This window comes from Chiloscyllium plagiosum, unplaced genomic scaffold (genome assembly GCF_037043375.1).
Source record: "Chiloscyllium plagiosum isolate Xiang-an unplaced genomic scaffold, Cpla_swu_hap1 HiC_scaffold_9, whole genome shotgun sequence".
NCBI classification, from domain to species: Eukaryota; Metazoa; Chordata; class Chondrichthyes; order Orectolobiformes; family Hemiscylliidae; genus Chiloscyllium; species Chiloscyllium plagiosum.
Genome location: NW_028270147.1, coordinates 60,160,343 through 60,177,791, shown reverse-complemented (window position 1 = coordinate 60,177,791; position 17,449 = coordinate 60,160,343). Strand labels below are relative to the sequence as shown.

At 40.1% G+C, this 17,449-nt stretch overlaps 1 protein-coding gene across 4 annotated transcripts in view; it reads left to right on the top strand.

Moving 5' to 3' along the window:
- The window catches only part of LOC122554410 (interleukin-12 receptor subunit beta-2-like), a 140,523-nt gene that overhangs the window by 41,683 nt on the left and 81,391 nt on the right, over positions 1-17,449 (top strand). For 3 of the 4 annotated variants that reach the window (XM_087990671.1, XM_087990669.1, XM_087990672.1), the window contains 3 exons: positions 5,037-5,188; positions 9,448-9,607; positions 11,022-11,104. In XM_087990671.1, the coding sequence (XP_087846797.1) occupies positions 5,037-5,188; positions 9,448-9,607; positions 11,022-11,104 (395 nt within the window). The remainder of the gene's footprint in view (positions 1-5,036; positions 5,189-9,447; positions 9,608-11,021; positions 11,105-17,449) is intronic. The other variant, XM_087990670.1, reaches the window with a different exon arrangement.

The window sequence follows — 17,449 nt, the reverse complement described above, 5'->3', positions numbered from 1 at the left end:
CATGAAACCAGACATAATTGCCAACACAGCAGCAGTCTTTGATTCCACCTGGGGATGTGGAATTAGTATCTAGCATAGAACAAGAGGAAAGTTGGGTTTTTAGAAAATGCTGGGACATCGCTGGCAAGGCCAGCACTTATTGGTAACTCCAATTGGACAATGGAAGGTGGTGGCAAAACATCTTCATGAATAGCTGAAATCCATGAAGGGAGTATTGTTGGAATGCCAGGACTTTGACCCAGCAACAATGAAGGAATTAAAATATAGCTTCAAGTCGCAATGGCATGTGGCTTAGAAAATATCTTTCATGGGATCGTGTCCCCATGTATGAACTGCCCTTGTCCTTCTGGGGTGGTAGAGATTGCAGGTTTAGAAAGTATTGTCAAAGCGGGCTTGGTGAATTGCTATTGTGCCTCTAGTAGATGGTATGCAATGCTGGACCTGAATCTCCATGAAGCTGCCAATTTGTCCATGGAGGCACTGTTGCCACTGTGATTCAGTGGTAGAGAAACAGAATGTTTAAATTTGTGGATTGGGGTAAGAATCAAGCTGTCTACTTTGTCCTGGATAGTGTTGAGATTGCACTCATCCAGACAACTGGATATCACATTCCTGATCATTGGCTTACAGATGGTTTGGGGGGTCAGAAAGTGAGTTATTTACCTCAGAATTCCTAGCCTCTGATCAGACTTTCTAACTGCAAGATTTTTACTGCCAGGCCATTTCAGTTCTGGTCAATGGTAATCCCCAGGATATTCATTGAGAAGAGATTCACAATGGCAATGGCAATGCCATTGAACGTCAAGGGCAAGTGGTTGTATTCTGTCAATGTTGGAGATAGTCACTTTTGTCACTCGTGTGGTGCTATGCTATTTATCAGCCCAGGATATTGTCCAGGTCTTATTCATATGGACTTGGACAGTTTCAGAATGAATGAATTGAGAGTGGTGTTGACATTGTGCAATCATCAGAAAACATCCCTATTTGTGACCTTATGATGAAGGAAAAATTAATTGATGAAGCCGATGATGATGATTGGGCTGAGGATACCACCCGGAAGAAATCCCACAGAGATATATCCCTGAAAGCTGCCATTCAGATTGACAGGGTTGTTAAGAAGGCATACAGTGTTTTGGCCTTTATTAATAGAGGGATTGAGTTCCGGAACCAGGAAGTTATGCTGCAGGTGTACAAAGCTCTGGTACAGCCACACTTGGAGTATTGTGTACAGTTCTGGTCACCGCATTATTTGAAGGATGTGGAAGCTTTGGAAAGGGTGCAGAGGAGATTTACTAGAATGTTGCCTGGTATGGAAGGAATGTCTTACGAGGAAAGGCTGAGGGCCTTGAGGCTGTTCTCGTTAGAGAGAAGAAGGTTGAGAGGTGACTTAATAGAGACATACAAGATAATCAGAGGGTTAGATAGGGTGGGCAGGGAGAGCCTTTTTCCAAGTATGGGGATGGCAAACACGAGGTGACACAACTTTAAAGTGAGGGGAGATAGGTATAAGACAGATGGCAGAGGTAATTTCTTTACTCAAAGAGCAGTAAGGGTATGGAATGCTTTGCCTGCAACGGTAGTAGATTCGCTAACTTTAAGTGCATTTAAGTCATCATTGGACAGGCATATGGATGTACATGGAATAGTGTAGGTGGGATGGGCTTCAGATTAGTATGACAGGGTGGCACAACATCAAGGGGTGAAGGGCCTGTACTGCGCTGTAATATTCTATGTTCTATGTTCTATATGTTCTAGAACTGAGATGACTGACCTCCAACAACCACAAACTTTGTGCTAGATATGATTCCAACCTGTGGAAAGTTTCCCCATTGCTTTCTATTGACTCCAGCTTTGTTAGTGTCTCTTCATTCGTCAGTCAAGTGCTTCATTGATGTCAAGAATAGTCACTCTTGCTCCATTTCTGGAATTCACCTCTTTTATCCCTAACAAGGCTTGATCAAGGCAGAAAAGAGATCAGGAACTATTTGCCCTGACAGGACCCAAACTGACCAGTGAGCAGAGTATTACCGAGTAAGTGCTGCGTGACAGCAATATTAGCAGCACCTTCCATTAACATTGCTGATGATCTAACATAGATTGATAGTATGTATTTCAATAGAATAATAAATGAATGGGTTGGATTTATCTTGCTTCTTTTGGATAGGACAAAATAGGTCAATTTTCTATTTCTACTTCATCAGGCATATGCCAGCACTGTAGCTATATTGGAACAGCTTGATTAGGGCCTTTCTTTCTAATTATTCATAGGACAACGGTGTTGTTCGCTGGGCCAGCAGTCATTGCCCTTGGGAAGGTGACGGCTTTCTTGAACCACTGATCCTTTTGCTGTAGTGAGCCCCAAAATGTCAGGAAGGGAGTTCTATAATTTTGACCCAGTGACACTGAAGAAACATTGATATATTTCTATGCCAAGATGTTGAGTGACTTGAAGGGAAACTTTCAGGTGGTGGTAGTATTGCTATGTATGTGCTGCCCTTCTAGATGGTCATGGGTTTGGAAAGTACTATCTAAAGATTGAATTTCCGCAATACATCTTGTGGATGGTTTATATTGCATCAGTGGTCAAGGGAACGAATGTGGTGTCAATCAAGTGAGATGTTTTATCCTGAGCGTGTCAAGCTTCTTGAGTATTGATTGAGTTGCACTCATTCAGGTTAGTATGGAGTACCATTACATTCCTGACTTGAGCCTAGTAGGTAGTGGACAGGCTTTGAAGAGTCAAAAACAACATCCCCTCTAAGCTGGGTGCTTATCAAACAGCATGCTTCGACCATCAGAATGGCTTCCCCTTCAGATCTCAGAGGTCCACGCAGTAGCAAAGAAAGTCAAATGGAACATTGGTCAGGCAATAAATTAGCCATTGTAGGATTTCTATCCCCTGACCTGCTGTCCCACCCATGGTATCTTTATGTCCATTAAATTTCTGGTCAATGATAACCCCCCATGATGTTGATAGTGGGGGCTTCAGTGATGACAACACCATTGAATGTCAAGGGACAATGGTTAGAATATCTCTTGTTGGAAGTGGTCATTGTATAGCACTTGTGTGAAATGAACCTCTTGGCACTTGTCAGCCCATATCTGGATATTGACTGGGTCTTCTTGCATTTGGATGGATGTGGACTGCTTCAATATCTGAGGAGTCATGAATGGAGCTGAACATTATGGAGTCATCAAGGAACATCCTCACTTCTGATAGACAATGAGGATGATAGAGGAAGATCATTGAAGAAACAACTAAAGATGGTTGGGCCTAAGATACAATCTTGGAGGATTTCCTGCAGAGATGTCCTGCAACATAAATGATTTGGATGCGGGCATAAGAGGTACAGTCAGTAAGTTTGCAGATGACACCAAAATTGGAGGTGGCAGATCATTTTCTCACACTGTAATGAGGTCATGAACTTCGGAACACCATTATCTACAAGTTCCCCTCCAAGCCACTCACCATCCTGACTTGAAAGATATTGCCGTTCCTCCACAGTCGTTGAGTCAAAATCCCTACTGGCATTGTGGGTCAACCCACAGCAATGAACTGCAATGATTCCAGAAGGCAGCTCACCACCACTTTCTCAAGGGCAAATAGGGATGGCATCTCAATGCTGGCCAGCCAGCAACATCCAAGTCCTATAAATGAATTTTAAACATTGAGTGGCCCTGGCAGAGCCAAACTAAGTTCCACTGATCAGGTTTTTGCAAAGTGACTTCTGCTTGATAGTATTGTTGATGACCCTTTCCACCATTTTATTGATTTTTGAATGTTGACTGATGAAGCAGTAATTGGCCAGGTTGGTTTTGTCCTGCTTTTTTTGTGGAGGACTTACCTGGATGATTTTCCTTGTTGGAATTTATGGAGCAGAATTCTTCTTTATTGGTGTCAAAATGTTTTCAAAGCACATAACATTTATAGTAATCTTTGCAGTAGATATTGGCTTTTTCTTGATATCACGTGCATCATATTAGCTGAAGACTGATATCTATGATGCTCGGGACTTCAGAAAGAAGCCAAAGTGGATCATTCAAGCTAAAGGTGCTTGCAAATGCTTACAGTTTGCATTTAGCTGGGTACTGTCTTCAATGAAAATGGGATGTTTGTGAAAACTCCCCTTTCTGTTTGTTGTCCAATACTAGTCTCTGCTGGATATCGTAGTATTACAGTATTTTGATCTTATTTATTTGTGTGTGATTGCTTAAATCTGTCTATTGCTACTGATTCTGATGTTTGGCATGTAAGTAATCTTGTATAGTAGCTTCACCAGGTTGACACCTCAATTTTAAGATATGCTTAATGCTGCTCTGGGCATGTCCCCCTGCACTATTAATTCAACCGTTAATCAGCTTGATGGAAATGGTAGAGTGGGAAAAATGCTGGACCATGAGGTCACACATAGTGATTGAATACAGTTCTGCTACTGAGATTGCCACAGCACCTCATGGCTGGTCAGTTTTGAGCTGATAAATTTGTTCAAAACCTATCCAATTTAGCATGGTAGTCATGCCATATCACAACGAAAGTTATCTTGAATACGAAGATGCAACTTTGCCTTCATGGTAGTATGATGACGACTCCTACCAATACTGTCATAGACAGATGCATCTACAATACATAAATGTAATTTTAGTACCCTTGCCCTCACTTCAGTGCTTCTTCCAATTAATTTTCAATATTCAGGGCTAATAATTCTCCCCTACCTGGGAGTAGAGAACAGAGGGAGCAGGGAGGATTCAGCTGAAGAATGTCTTGGCCATTTTTGGCCTGAATTCAGTATAAGTCACTCACTGTCACTTTCTCTGAGCTTTTTCCAATTGCCTACTATAACTTCAGCAGTAGGCTGAGAAGCAGGCCTGGCATATTGAATAGATGTGTTTCTGATTTGCCTCTGAAATTATGATAACCATTTAATAAAGTCTTATTAGAAATTCCCCATCACCATCTTTAAGGGATGAGGCAAAAATGTTGAGAAATATTATTCTAATTCTCATGCCAATTTGAAACTTTTTTTTTGTTTAAATAGTTAAGCCTGATGCTCCAATGATCACTAAAGTTGAATTTATAAATAATTCAGTTCCCAAGACCATTATTCACTGGAGAAGCTCAACAAATGCAGAATGTCAGTTTGAAATAAGATGCAGAATAATATCGGATCCTAATATTACCTGGACTCTGGTAAGTTCCAGATTTGTTGCAAAGCGTTGTTTAATAAAGTGTGCATTGTTTTTAATGAAGACATAATTAACACTCATTGAGTTTCAACTTGCCTTTCTGATGCAAACTCATACTCCATTTATATTGAGAGCCACCCCTTGAGTCTGACTCTGAACATTTATTCCTAAAATTCATAAATAGAATGCAAAATGTGGCTACATTAGTGTATATAAGATGCCTGTAACTAACTTCTTTCCTACAAGCAGCTGCTGTGCTTTTTAAGCTGATGCTTTTAAACATTCCTACTTTATCTTCATCTCATATTAAAAAAATGTACTTTGGTGAATTATTGCAAGATTATCACTTCAACTACAAAAAGGTAGCAAGAGGTTCTTATTTCCATCATACTTTGCTCCTGAAAACTTGGTGATACATTTGGATTTTCCTTGAATCTTTAGTGAATGGCAGCAAGAATTTCACCAAAGTGATTCTGTTGATATCTGATAATATTTTCTTTGCATAGGAGGTCAACAGGACAGGATGTCAGCGAAAGCAGCTCCTCTATTGATAGACATGGTGTGGAGGTGCCTGTGTTGGACTGAGATGGGCAAAGTTAAAAAATCACACAACACCAGGTTATAATCCAACAAGCTTATTTGAAAGTACAAGCTTTTGGAACGCTGCTCCTTCATTAGGTAGCTAATGGGGCAGGATACATTGGACACAGAATTTATAAGTAAAAGATCAAAGTGTCATACTACTGATGTGATGTATTAGACAACCTAGATGGCTGTTAAGTCTTGAATCACTTAGAATAAGGATGCAGGTTTCGATTGATTAATATGTTGGACTTTTGATTTTTAATTTTGATAGTGATAGAAACCAGGGAGGCTGCAGTAATGTAATGGTTGAGTGCAGCTGGCTTTGAAGAGAAAAAGCTTAAGAGTTGAAGCTATATTTTACAGTGAAAAAGTGATAACAGAAGGTCACTCATCAGCTAATGATTTTGCAGTAACCAAGACACCAAGTTTCAGAACTTGCAATGCTGTTGATATTGGTAGAACTAAAGGACAGAATTCAAATGTTGATTGCTGTCTAGGGAATTATGTGCCCAAAAATGGTTTTGCATGCAGTCTGGGGAAAGGGCAAACTGGCAATCAGTGCCAACTCCAGGTTATTTTTCATCAACCATTTAGACATGTTAAGGCACACCTCCAGGTCAGGTGAGACTTGAACCCAGAACTTCCAATCCAGGAGGTAGACACACCACTTCTGCATCATATTTACCAACTCTATCACCCCATTTACCTATAGAAATTAACCTTATCACCTGATAGTGTGTTCCATTGCAGATGCTGAGATACTGCTGGAACTGTATCTCAGCAATATTCAGGCAGCATTAAATAAAAGAAATTTATGAGACCTTGAATCAGTGCAAAATCCCTCACTGCCCCTCTCACACATATACTTTATCTTCTACGATTCTGCTACATATCACATTCCTTGCAATATTTGACTGGAAAATGAACAACCTGCTGTATCGTCTTGTTATGCGCACAACCAAACTCCCTCAAACTATTCAGAAGATAGCCTAGACCCTAGTTTGTTTTTCTAATTTTAAAGGTAAATGTAAGGTGTTGTATTCCAGATGCAATTCGAATGGTCAGATTTAAATCAAAACACACTTTATTCATCCATTACAGTTAAAATACAATGAAAGAAAGAAGGAATTTGAATAACTTAACTCAATTGAAAAACTTAACAGAACAATAGATACAGTAACTATTACTAATTAACTGTTCCAATATAGCAATATCCCATAAAAACACCCTTGGAAAAATGCAAATTCAGAAAACAGATTGACATACAATTCTCTAACCCAGGAGGAAAGATCAAAAGACAGTTCTGAGAGAGAGAGAACTCCAGTTATAAGCTGTAGCAAAGAGAAATGGTGGCTTTTTTTCACAGCCCCAGCAGCTTCTGCTAGAAGCTAAAGAACCTGGATCTGTGGAAGTTTGACCCCACCCCTACAGCCTGCTTCTATTGATCCAACTTTAAACAAAATCCCAGGTCTCATAAGCTATTTACTCTTGTGGTTCTTGTTGATTGCTCAGGACCTCTGCCTTAAAACCTCTCTTCAAACAAAAAATAGGCCAAAATAACCTCTTAAAGCGTTGTCACTGTCTGCATCTCAATATAGCTTCATGAGGCAATTTCAGCAGACACGAGTGATAAAGTGCTAGGAATTAAAATGTTCCACATCTAACTATTTGTGAACTTTACAAAAGTATACATAATTAGAAATAAAGAGCTGAGGCCTCACATGGACATAAAGAGCAGGTTCTGCTACACACTGGAAGATTGGCAGAGAGGTGCCAGGTTTAAATTGGTAATGTTATAGAGTATTTATTAAAATGTCTAGACATTCTGATGACTTTTAAGGTGTCCTGTTATTTGCTTCATCATACTTCTGTTATACTAGTTCTCCTTCTTATGATAAGTTTCCATTCTTTCCTTTAGTTATGTTCATCATACAAAAAAAAAGCTAACTGACCAGCAACCTGGCATTCTCTACCCAAAGCAGTCATAGAGTCATATTCTGTCCTAGTTCTTTGTTTATTGAAGTCACAGTTACTTGGGTCATGGATAATATTAGGAAAGAGAAGCATATAGAATCATAGAATCCCTACAGTTCAGAAGCAGGCCATACCAACCTGCTGAAGACCATCCCACAAATCCACTCCCCAACCCTATGTCTGTAACCCTGCATTTCCCATGGATAATCCATCTAGCCTGCACATCTTTGGACTGTGATAGGAAACCAGAGCACCCGAAGAAAACCCGTTCAAACTGGCTTGTGAGGCAGCAGTGTTGACAATTGAGCCACCGTGCAGCCCACACATCAAACACTTGATGAATCATACAGCACTAATGCACAAGTGGATCTAGGAAAAATCTCTCTGCCACAGCATAAACAGTTATTAGGAGCTACAGAATCCCAGAATCCAAGTACTGACTAGGTTCAATTTTTTGATTAACTATGTTTCAAAAACAAGGATCTTGAGTACATGAAATGTAGATAGCTTCTTCCTCTGTTTTTTTTTGTGTTCAGAAGGCCAAATGATCAAATTAAAGAATATAGAGTAAAATACTACAATTCTGAAAACAAAAACAGAAAATGCTGACAAAATTCTGGCAACATCTGTGGAGAGAGAAACAGAATTAATGTTAACCAGAGCAATTCAGGAAATCTTTTCTAGACAATACTGCAATACTCGCTTCGATCTGTTCAAGCACCACAAGTGGGACTTGAGAATGCCAATGCACTGCTCCATAGTGATTTTGATAGTGCCAGAGTCATCATGAATCTACTTTAGGCTTCTACCCTCACATTTCAAAATGTTTCACCAATGACAGCTCTATCAATTATCTCTGTCTCCTATTAGCTATCCTGTCCAACTCTGTGCCTAAGCATTGAAGAAATGATGGATTTTCTGAGAATAAACAAATTCTGGTTACGTTCTGATATTCTTCAGTGTGGTTAGTATCAAACACTGTTTGCACATGCAAGGAATTAAGTCTCTTCTGTTCATGATGTTGATTGAGCTTTCAGGTAGGGCTTTTAGATGTACAAAAATTGCATGAGTAGATCTCTATATTTTTAGGAGCACATCAATTTAGAAAAAGCTAGTGGCCTAGATTAGGCAGCTATTATCTATTTCATGCTTGCATTTTGCAGGCTTTGTACTAGAATTTCCAATTTGGGGAAAAACAAAATAGTGCATTGTTTGCAAAAGGGTTCTAGGATTGTTAAAAACAGGAGAAGCAATTAGCAATTACTAATCCAATCAGATTATAGACTACCGAAACAGATGGAATCTGAACCAGGAAATAGAAACTGGACTAGTCAATGCCAAGCAATGTACAGAAAGTAAAGAGAAGGAAAATTATGTGATTAAGAGACAGGGATAAATGAGACATCATGTAATGTAAAAAAGTTTCAATATTTTGATATTTTAAAATCTCCATCAATATTTAAAAGCAGAAGCAACGGGAGTCCAATTCTCACTGAGTAAGTTTTCAGTGCCCGAGGTTATTTTGACCACCATTAAAGGCTATTTACACCTGAAAAGATAAATACTTTTGTGTTCTATTTTGCTGTCATGTTGCTTGTGTTACAAATACTGTAGTTTGATTGAAAGAACAGTTTTTAAGAAAATTTGCAATGAAAAGGAAAGCAAGAGTCTATATGAGAGAAATATTTCTATCAACAAATTTAGGTTGCTAAGAACGCTTTTAGCATCAATGGAAATTCAGGTCATTTTTACAACTGGGTACCTTTCAAGGAATATGAGTTTCAGATCCGCTGCAACCTCATAAAAAGCAACAACTATTGGAGTGACTGGAGCAACTCTTTTATAAACAAAACACCTGAAGCAGGTGAGTGCAAGTCTGACATATTTAAACAGCAGAATACTGGAAATAAACTGTTCTGTGTTCAGTGACATCAAATATATTGGATGTGTATTGTTTCTTGAACAAAGCTCTGCTAGATGAATTGGGTATGTGTGTTGGGGGAGAAGAGGAGATTTAAGGGGCAACCATTTCATTAGAGGATGGTGCGTGTATGCAATGAACTGCCAGAGGAAATGGTGGAGGCTGGTACAATAACAACACTTAAAAGACATCTGATGGCTATATGAATAGGAAAGGCTTGGAGGGATATGGGCCAAATGCTGGCAAATGGAACTAGGTTCATTTAGGATATCTGGTTGGCATGGATGAGTTGGACCAAAGAATCTGTTTCTGTGCTGTACACCTTAGTAACTCTATGACTAAGTCACCAGTTAAAGTTCTTCTACCACCAGCCTGGCATTCTACCAGCAATATATAGGCCATTTCCTATTTGGAAAGCTACCTGGAGAACTGTGGCACATGTTTGAGGCAACATGGGGGGCTGCTAGTCAAAATGTCTTCCCAACAACAATACTCCCTTACCAACTTCTCCAATATATTGCTAGGGCTTGCCTGATTCATCTCATCAAACCTTGATATCACTTAGCTTGCCACAAGGAAAGTATCCATTACTGCATGTTCTCCAACTATTGACCAGCAGTTCTCTTGGAGATAGTCTCATCTTTTAAAGGAGCAGAAGTCCCAACAGCTATTAATCAGCTGCATGATGGACCTAAAACATGGCCTGGGTCTTACAAATAATCAAGATGGCAATGCCACCTAACTTTTGAACCTACTGTCAGGGACCCCAACATTCTAGCCAATGGGTACATTTCATCCTAAATGGGCAGCACGGTGGCACAGTGGTTAGCACTGCTGCCTCACAGCACCAGAGACCTGGGTTCAATTCCCACCTCAGGCAACTGTCTGTGTGGAGTTTGCACATTCTCCCCGTGTCTGCGTGGGTTTCCTCCGGGTGCTCTGGTTTCCTTCCACAGTCAAAAAAATGTGCAGGTCAGGTGAATTGGCTATGCTAAATTGCCCATAGTGTTAGGTGAAGAGATAAATGTAGGGGAATGGGTCTGGGTGGGCTCCTCTTCGGAGGGTTGGTGTGGAGTTGTTGGGCCGAAGAGCCTGTTTCCACGCTGTAAGTAATCTAATCTAAAAACATTTAGGAAAGATTCTTTCTCAAACACTTATTAGTTTTGGTTAGCCTAATGAATGTTCACACAGATTTGTTGCTCAGTTAGCCATTAAATTATAAATGATTAAGAACTTGAGAATAGTGTGCACTTCATAATTGGGTCATACATGCTACATAGTTATCAATAAATGATATTACTGACAACCAATAGCTTAATAGTGAGAATAACTTTTCTTCCCTAATGAAAATTTGTAGAGCCTGCCGGAGTCTTAGATGTGTGGAGTTCATGTGAGCCAATTAAATCAAACAAACATAAAAGAATAATCATCTATTGGAAGGTATGTTGAACACATGGATGGCTGCCATTTTGTTACTCAACTAGAGTGTTTGGGGCACAACAATGTTTTTCACATTATAATGGTAGAGCTCATGGAAGCAATTAGCTGTAAGGTGATATGGCCTTACTAATGTGAGCAGTTAGGATGAAAAGATCAATGGATAATACTGCTGGACAGCTACTGAAAAAGGATCATTTAATTTTTTTCAGAAAAGCCAAATTACCTGCCACCAAAATTATGTAACAAGTTATTATATTAAGTGTCTCAACTACCAGTCATTAACAAACTGCCTCAAGTGTTTCTTATTTTAACTGCAAAGTTCAACATTAAAATCTTTTTAGCCATTTAAGGAATACAAAAAGGAAAGTTAATGTATCACAACAGTCTTGTTTTATCTAAATAAATCTAAAAACAAACTTAAAATAACTGAGAACAATAAATAAGTTTATAGTAAGTATTACTAGGAGGACAGTAAAACTGAAAGGATATCAATAAGTTGGTAGAGTGGGCTGATAGGTGGCAGAAGGGCAGCATGGTAGCTCAGTGGTTAACACTGCTGCTCCATAGCACCAGGTTCAGTTCTAGCCTTGGGTGACTGTCTGTATGGAGTTGCATGTTTTCTCATGTCTGTGGGAGTTTCCTCCAGGTGCTCCAATTTCCTACTTGTGCTCCAATTTCCCCCCAGTCCAAAAATGTGCAGGTCGGTGGATTGCCCATGTTAAATTGCCCAATATTGTACAGGGATATGCAAGATGGGTGGGTTAGCCATGGTAAATGCAAGGTTACACAGTTAGGATGGGGTCTAAGTCTTAGTGGGATACTCTTAGAGGATTGACACAGACACTGTTGGTCTGAAGGGTCCCTTTCTACACTGTAGGGATTCTATGAAGTGAAGTTCAACACAGAAGCATAAGGTGATATATTTTGCTAGAAAGAAAATGGAGATACAGTGTAAAGTAAAAGGTGCTATATTCAAGGGTGTATAGGGTATGAAAATGTGCATGAGTCATTATTAAAAAGGAGTCCTGCCACCATTTTTAAGGCTTTATTAAGAGGGGTAATGAGAAGGTTATGTTGAACACGTATAAGGCACAAGTTATACCTCAGCTGGAAGATTGTTGTACAAACAAGTGTAGTGATTGTAACAAGGTGATCCTCAGACTACAAGCTCCCAATTTAGGGCATATTAACAGGTCCAATCAGGGAACCCTGGCTGACAACTGTTAAGAGTGTCAGAGTACTCCGGTGAGTGAGGACACCAGACCTGTTTAGTGTGCACAGGTAAATAAATGGTGACATGACAGGATACTGGCCTCTGGAGTTATTTCAGTGGTGACAAGAAAAAAAGATAGGCTCCTGAAGAAATTCACTTGCAACAGTCATCTTGGAGTTGGAGTAAGTATTTGACATCATGCCATTATTTGGCAAGCTGGACTGTTTTGATCCTTCCATCAAAGACTGGGCCCAGTATGTGGAAAGAATGTTATTTTTTCCTGGCAAATTATACAGGAGCAAACGAAAAGAAGTGAATAATTCCCCTGACAGCTTGTGGATGTGCAGATTTTTCAGTTCTTAGGAGCCAATGTTTCCTGGGCAGATACTAAACCCTTTCAAGGGTTAATCAATTTAGTTAATATTACAACCTTAAGCATCCTCTAGTTCTGAGACATTAATTTTACGTGGAAGTTCAAGAATTTGGGGAATCAGTGTTGGGATTTGAGGAGGTTACAACTGGCAGAGGCATGCAATTTTGGTTTAACCTTGATGCTGAGAGTTTGGTATGTAGGATTAATGTAACCATGCAAAAAATGCCTACATGCTGAAGCACAACTGCCTTTGGCATTTGACATGGCAAAAAGAGCATACAAGTTCCATCATATACTGATGGAAGTGGATACCCTCAGACAGCTCGGGGATACCATTTGAGTGAAGACAATTGCATAGCCTCACTCAAGACATATCCTGAGCAGAAGGACTGTCAGCCCACAGCAAAACCCCATAACAAAGCCAAGCCTCTGCCAACTGATTAACATTTGTCAGGATCTGGGCTGGTTAACCATTGTAGTTGCTGCTGTTATGCAGACTCAGACAGGAAAAGAGCCAGTAGGCCTGAATTGAGTAAGAGCTCATAGGCTGTTATGCAGATGAGCGCACCCTTTAGAAAGTCCACCAATACCTAGCTTTGAACAATTAAATTCCTTAGCAACATCCAAACTAGAACCAATCAAAACTCAATAAGTGGTCACCTGGTTCTAATAGAAGTTGATACAGGCATGGTTGTATTAGTGATGCAAAACCCAGTCTTCAAGATTTGCTCTGGACTCCAACCCTTATGCTTTCCCAAGATCTTGGCTAGACTGATTATCTATACCAGGGAACCTTTACAGATTAGGGATACACAGTCTATTGTAGCCTGGTACCAGAAGCAGCTAGTTCAATCCTGATTGTTGTAAAAGGTTGGGCCCAAGCCTGATGGGGTGAAATCGATTGAGAAAGATTCACCTTGATTGGTTTGACATTTTTATTAGAAGATATCTGCCTGCGTGAAGTCATAATTAAACACCTAATGTTTTTCAGGAAGATGTAAGGGACCAAAGGAAGCAAAACCACCTTTCATGTTGACCAGGAAGAATGAGCACCATGATAGAGTCAGATGTACAGCACAGAAACAGACCCTTCAGTCCAACTTGTCCATTACCAGATATCCTAACCTAATCTTGTCCCCATTTGCCAGTACTTGGCCATATCCCTCCAAAGCTGAAAATGTGTTGCTGGAAAAGCGCAGCAGGTCAGGCAGCATCCAAGGAGCAGGAGAATCGACGTTTCGGGCATGAGCCCTCCCTCCAAACCCATCCAAATGCCTTTTAAATACTGTCGTTTAAATAGCCTCCATCACTTCCTCTGGCAGCTTATTCCATACTTGCACAACCCTCTGAAAACGTTGTCCCTTAGGTTTAGGGAGAGAGGGGAAAATTTAAAAGGAACCTATGTCCTCTAATTCTGGACTCCACCTCAAGGAAAAGACATTGTCTATTTATTCTATCCATGCTCCTCATGATTTTATAAGCTTTAAGGTCACCCCTCAACCTCCGAGGCTCCAGGGAAAATAGCCCCAGTCTATTCAGCCTCTCTATAGCTCAAATCCTCCAACTCTGGCAACATCCGTAAGTCTTTTCTGAACCCTTTCAAGTTTCACAACAGCCTTCCGAAAGGAAGGAGACCAGAATTGCATGCAAGTGGGATAACCAATGTCCTGTACAGTCGCAACATGACCTCCCAACTCCTATACTTAATGCTCTGACCAATAAAGTATACCAAACGTCATCTTCACTATTCTATCTACCTGCAACTCCACTTTCAAGGAACTATGAACCTGCACTCCAAGGTCTCTGTTCAGCAACACACCCAGGATGTTACCATTAAAAGGTGTCCAAGTCCTGCTCAGGTTTGCCATTCCAATTGTAAAGCAGATGGGTCAGTTTGCCTTTGTGGGGATTTTAAGCAAATGGTAAATTGCTTCTCAAAGCTGGATAAATTCCCAATCCTTGCATAGACGAATCATACACAAAGCTGTTAAGGGGTGCTGACCTTCACAAAACTGGACAAGCACCATGCATATCTGCAATTGCCCTTATGAAGATTCCCAGCTATGCTATAATATTCAAGGATTTGTACCAAAGTACGAGACTGCCATTTGGGTATCAGCCTGTATCCTTCTCCAGCAGAAGATGGAGAACACTTTACAATGTTTACCCCAGGTTGTCATTTATCTGGATGAAGTGCTAATAACAGGGAAGACCAATAAGAGCACTTAAGAGAACATGAGCATAGTCCTTAGACATTTCTGCATCATGGTCAAAAAGGAGCTCTCTGATTGGCATTGCTAAGCTGAGGTGTCAGGTTCTGTTCACTAAGAATGACTTGTGTCAAGTTCAATGCACAGGTAAATCAGGCTGACTTGGTGATGGGATAAGAGCCTCTATTTCAGAAAGGATGTGAATGCATTGAAGAGAATAGAGAAGAGGTACAAATGTAACTTCTGGGATGAGAAACATTAATTATAAAATTAGATGGGAGAAAGTATTGCATGCAATGCTTGTCTACCTCCTATAGGAATGATGTTGTGAAACTTAAACTGGTTCAGAAAAGATTTACAAGGACATTTCCAAGTTTGAAGGGTTGAGCTATAAGGGAAGGGTGAATAGGCTGTGGATGTTTTCCCTGGATCATCAGAGGCTGAAGGGTGACCTGAGAGGTTTAAGGTCATGAGGGGCATGGATAGAGTAAATAGGCAAAGTCTTTTCCCTAGGTTGGAGGTGTTCAAAACTAGAGGGCATAGCTTTAAGGTGAGAAGGGAATATATATAAAAAAGGATCTAAAGGGCAACTTCTTCCAGAGGGTGGTGCATGTATGGAATGAGCTGCCAGAGGAAGTGGTGGAGACTGGTACAATTACAACATTTAAAAGGCTTCTGGGTGAGTATATAATAGGAAGGGTTTAGAGGGCTATGGGCCAAATGCTGGCAAATGGGACTAGATTAATTTAGGATATCTGGTTGGCATGGATGAGTTAGACTGAGGGGTCTTTGTGCTCTACACCTCTATCACTGATGAAATGGAGACTTTGTTCTTGGAGAGAAGACTGAGAATATTTGAAAGTAGTTTTTAAAATCATGAGGGAGTTGGGAAAAGTAGTAGTTCAATTTCTCTCTATCATAGAAGGATCAAAACAAGATGGCAGATTTAGAAAAACTAAATGTGATGAAAAAGATAATATTTTCACATAGCAAGTGATTCAAATGCACTGTCTGGTAGTGTGGAGGAGATGTGTTCAATTGATGCATCTAAGAGGGCATTAGTTGATTAATTAGAAAAATTATCCATGGTTATAGGGAAAAGGAGGGTGGCATTGTCATAATGCATATTCCAAAAGTAGGTGCAGACAATCAACAGCTTCCTTCTACATTTTAAGAATTCAGTAAGCCTGTGGCAACGTCCTCACTGGCACCATTTAGCTACAAGTCTTTTAGTTTGTGAATTTAATTAATCCTTTTCCTAGATTAGGAAATTTGTTATTTTTAACAAGTAGGGCAGTTGGCATGAAGGGCACTAATGCAGATTGACACCGCAGAGTATTTGCCCAATTGTTGAGGGAGCCTAAACTGCTCCCTCACCCTTCCCATCCTATCACCAGTTAAGGCCTTTAAGTGCTCAGTTAACAATCACCAAGAGCCTCAATCTGACACCAGCCCAATTACTTGCCTTCTGGCTAGGCAGGATAATTGGCTGCTATCCCAGCAGGGAAACCAAGACAATTTGCCTGCTGGGGTAGTGGGATCTCCATTTGCCCCAATCTGAGGATAACTGGACAAATGGAGCACTGGGTTGGTGGGGAGTGGTTGCTGATAGGGCAACTCTGCCTTTGCTTCTGATAGCCCCAATATCCTTTGGATAAAACTTGTCTTTGGTGACATAAGATGTTCCTTTACTGCTAGTTGGAGCTATACCTAAATCAAGCAGCTCTTGATGCCATTTAATTAATATTCACCATCCAAAAACAAGTTTCAAAAAGAAATTTCATTCACAAGCTGTAACAATACTGTTAACATTTTACAATTCAAATCCCAAGTAAATTCAGACCCCACAATTTCTGGACCAAATTCTGCAGTGTTTTCTTTATTGCAATGGCTTGTTTATGTTTACTGTAACTAAGATAACTGCTATTTTTGTGTATAAAATATTGGCATCTGTTTAGTTTTGTACATCAGTAAAGTCTCTGCATCTGAATTGGCACGAGGAGAAAGGGGTAGCATTTCAGTAGAAACAATGAGTCAAAGATTAGATTTCTAATCAACCTTTTCATAGATAATTATCACACCTAGGCAGTAGCTGGGATTTGAACCCAGTCCCATGGCCCAGAGTTGGGGGGGACACTAACTCAGAAGTCATTAGAATTTTCTTCTAATCAACCTCTTCAGTGATGTTATCACACCTCTGGAGCACGTGGACCTTCTGGTTCACTGTACAATTGTACTGACTTCCTGTGGAACAAGTTCATGAACTCAGTGATGCTTAACCAAATTATGACTAGTTTTCCAATAGCACCCCCTCTTGACAAGCCAAGTGGTTACATGAATATGATTCAATTTCTTTTTCAGTTTTCATTTCCGAGCTCCCATTCTCATTTCTGATGGCGATAGACCTGCCCTATTTTGCCAAGTTCAAAATCAAATAGGTATAGAATGGAGGGTAAGATTTAGTATGTGATATGTACACACAGGACCAATCTTATACTCCTTGGTTGATCAGGGAGGAATAGTAGTGCAGTGAATGACATCTTTCCAAC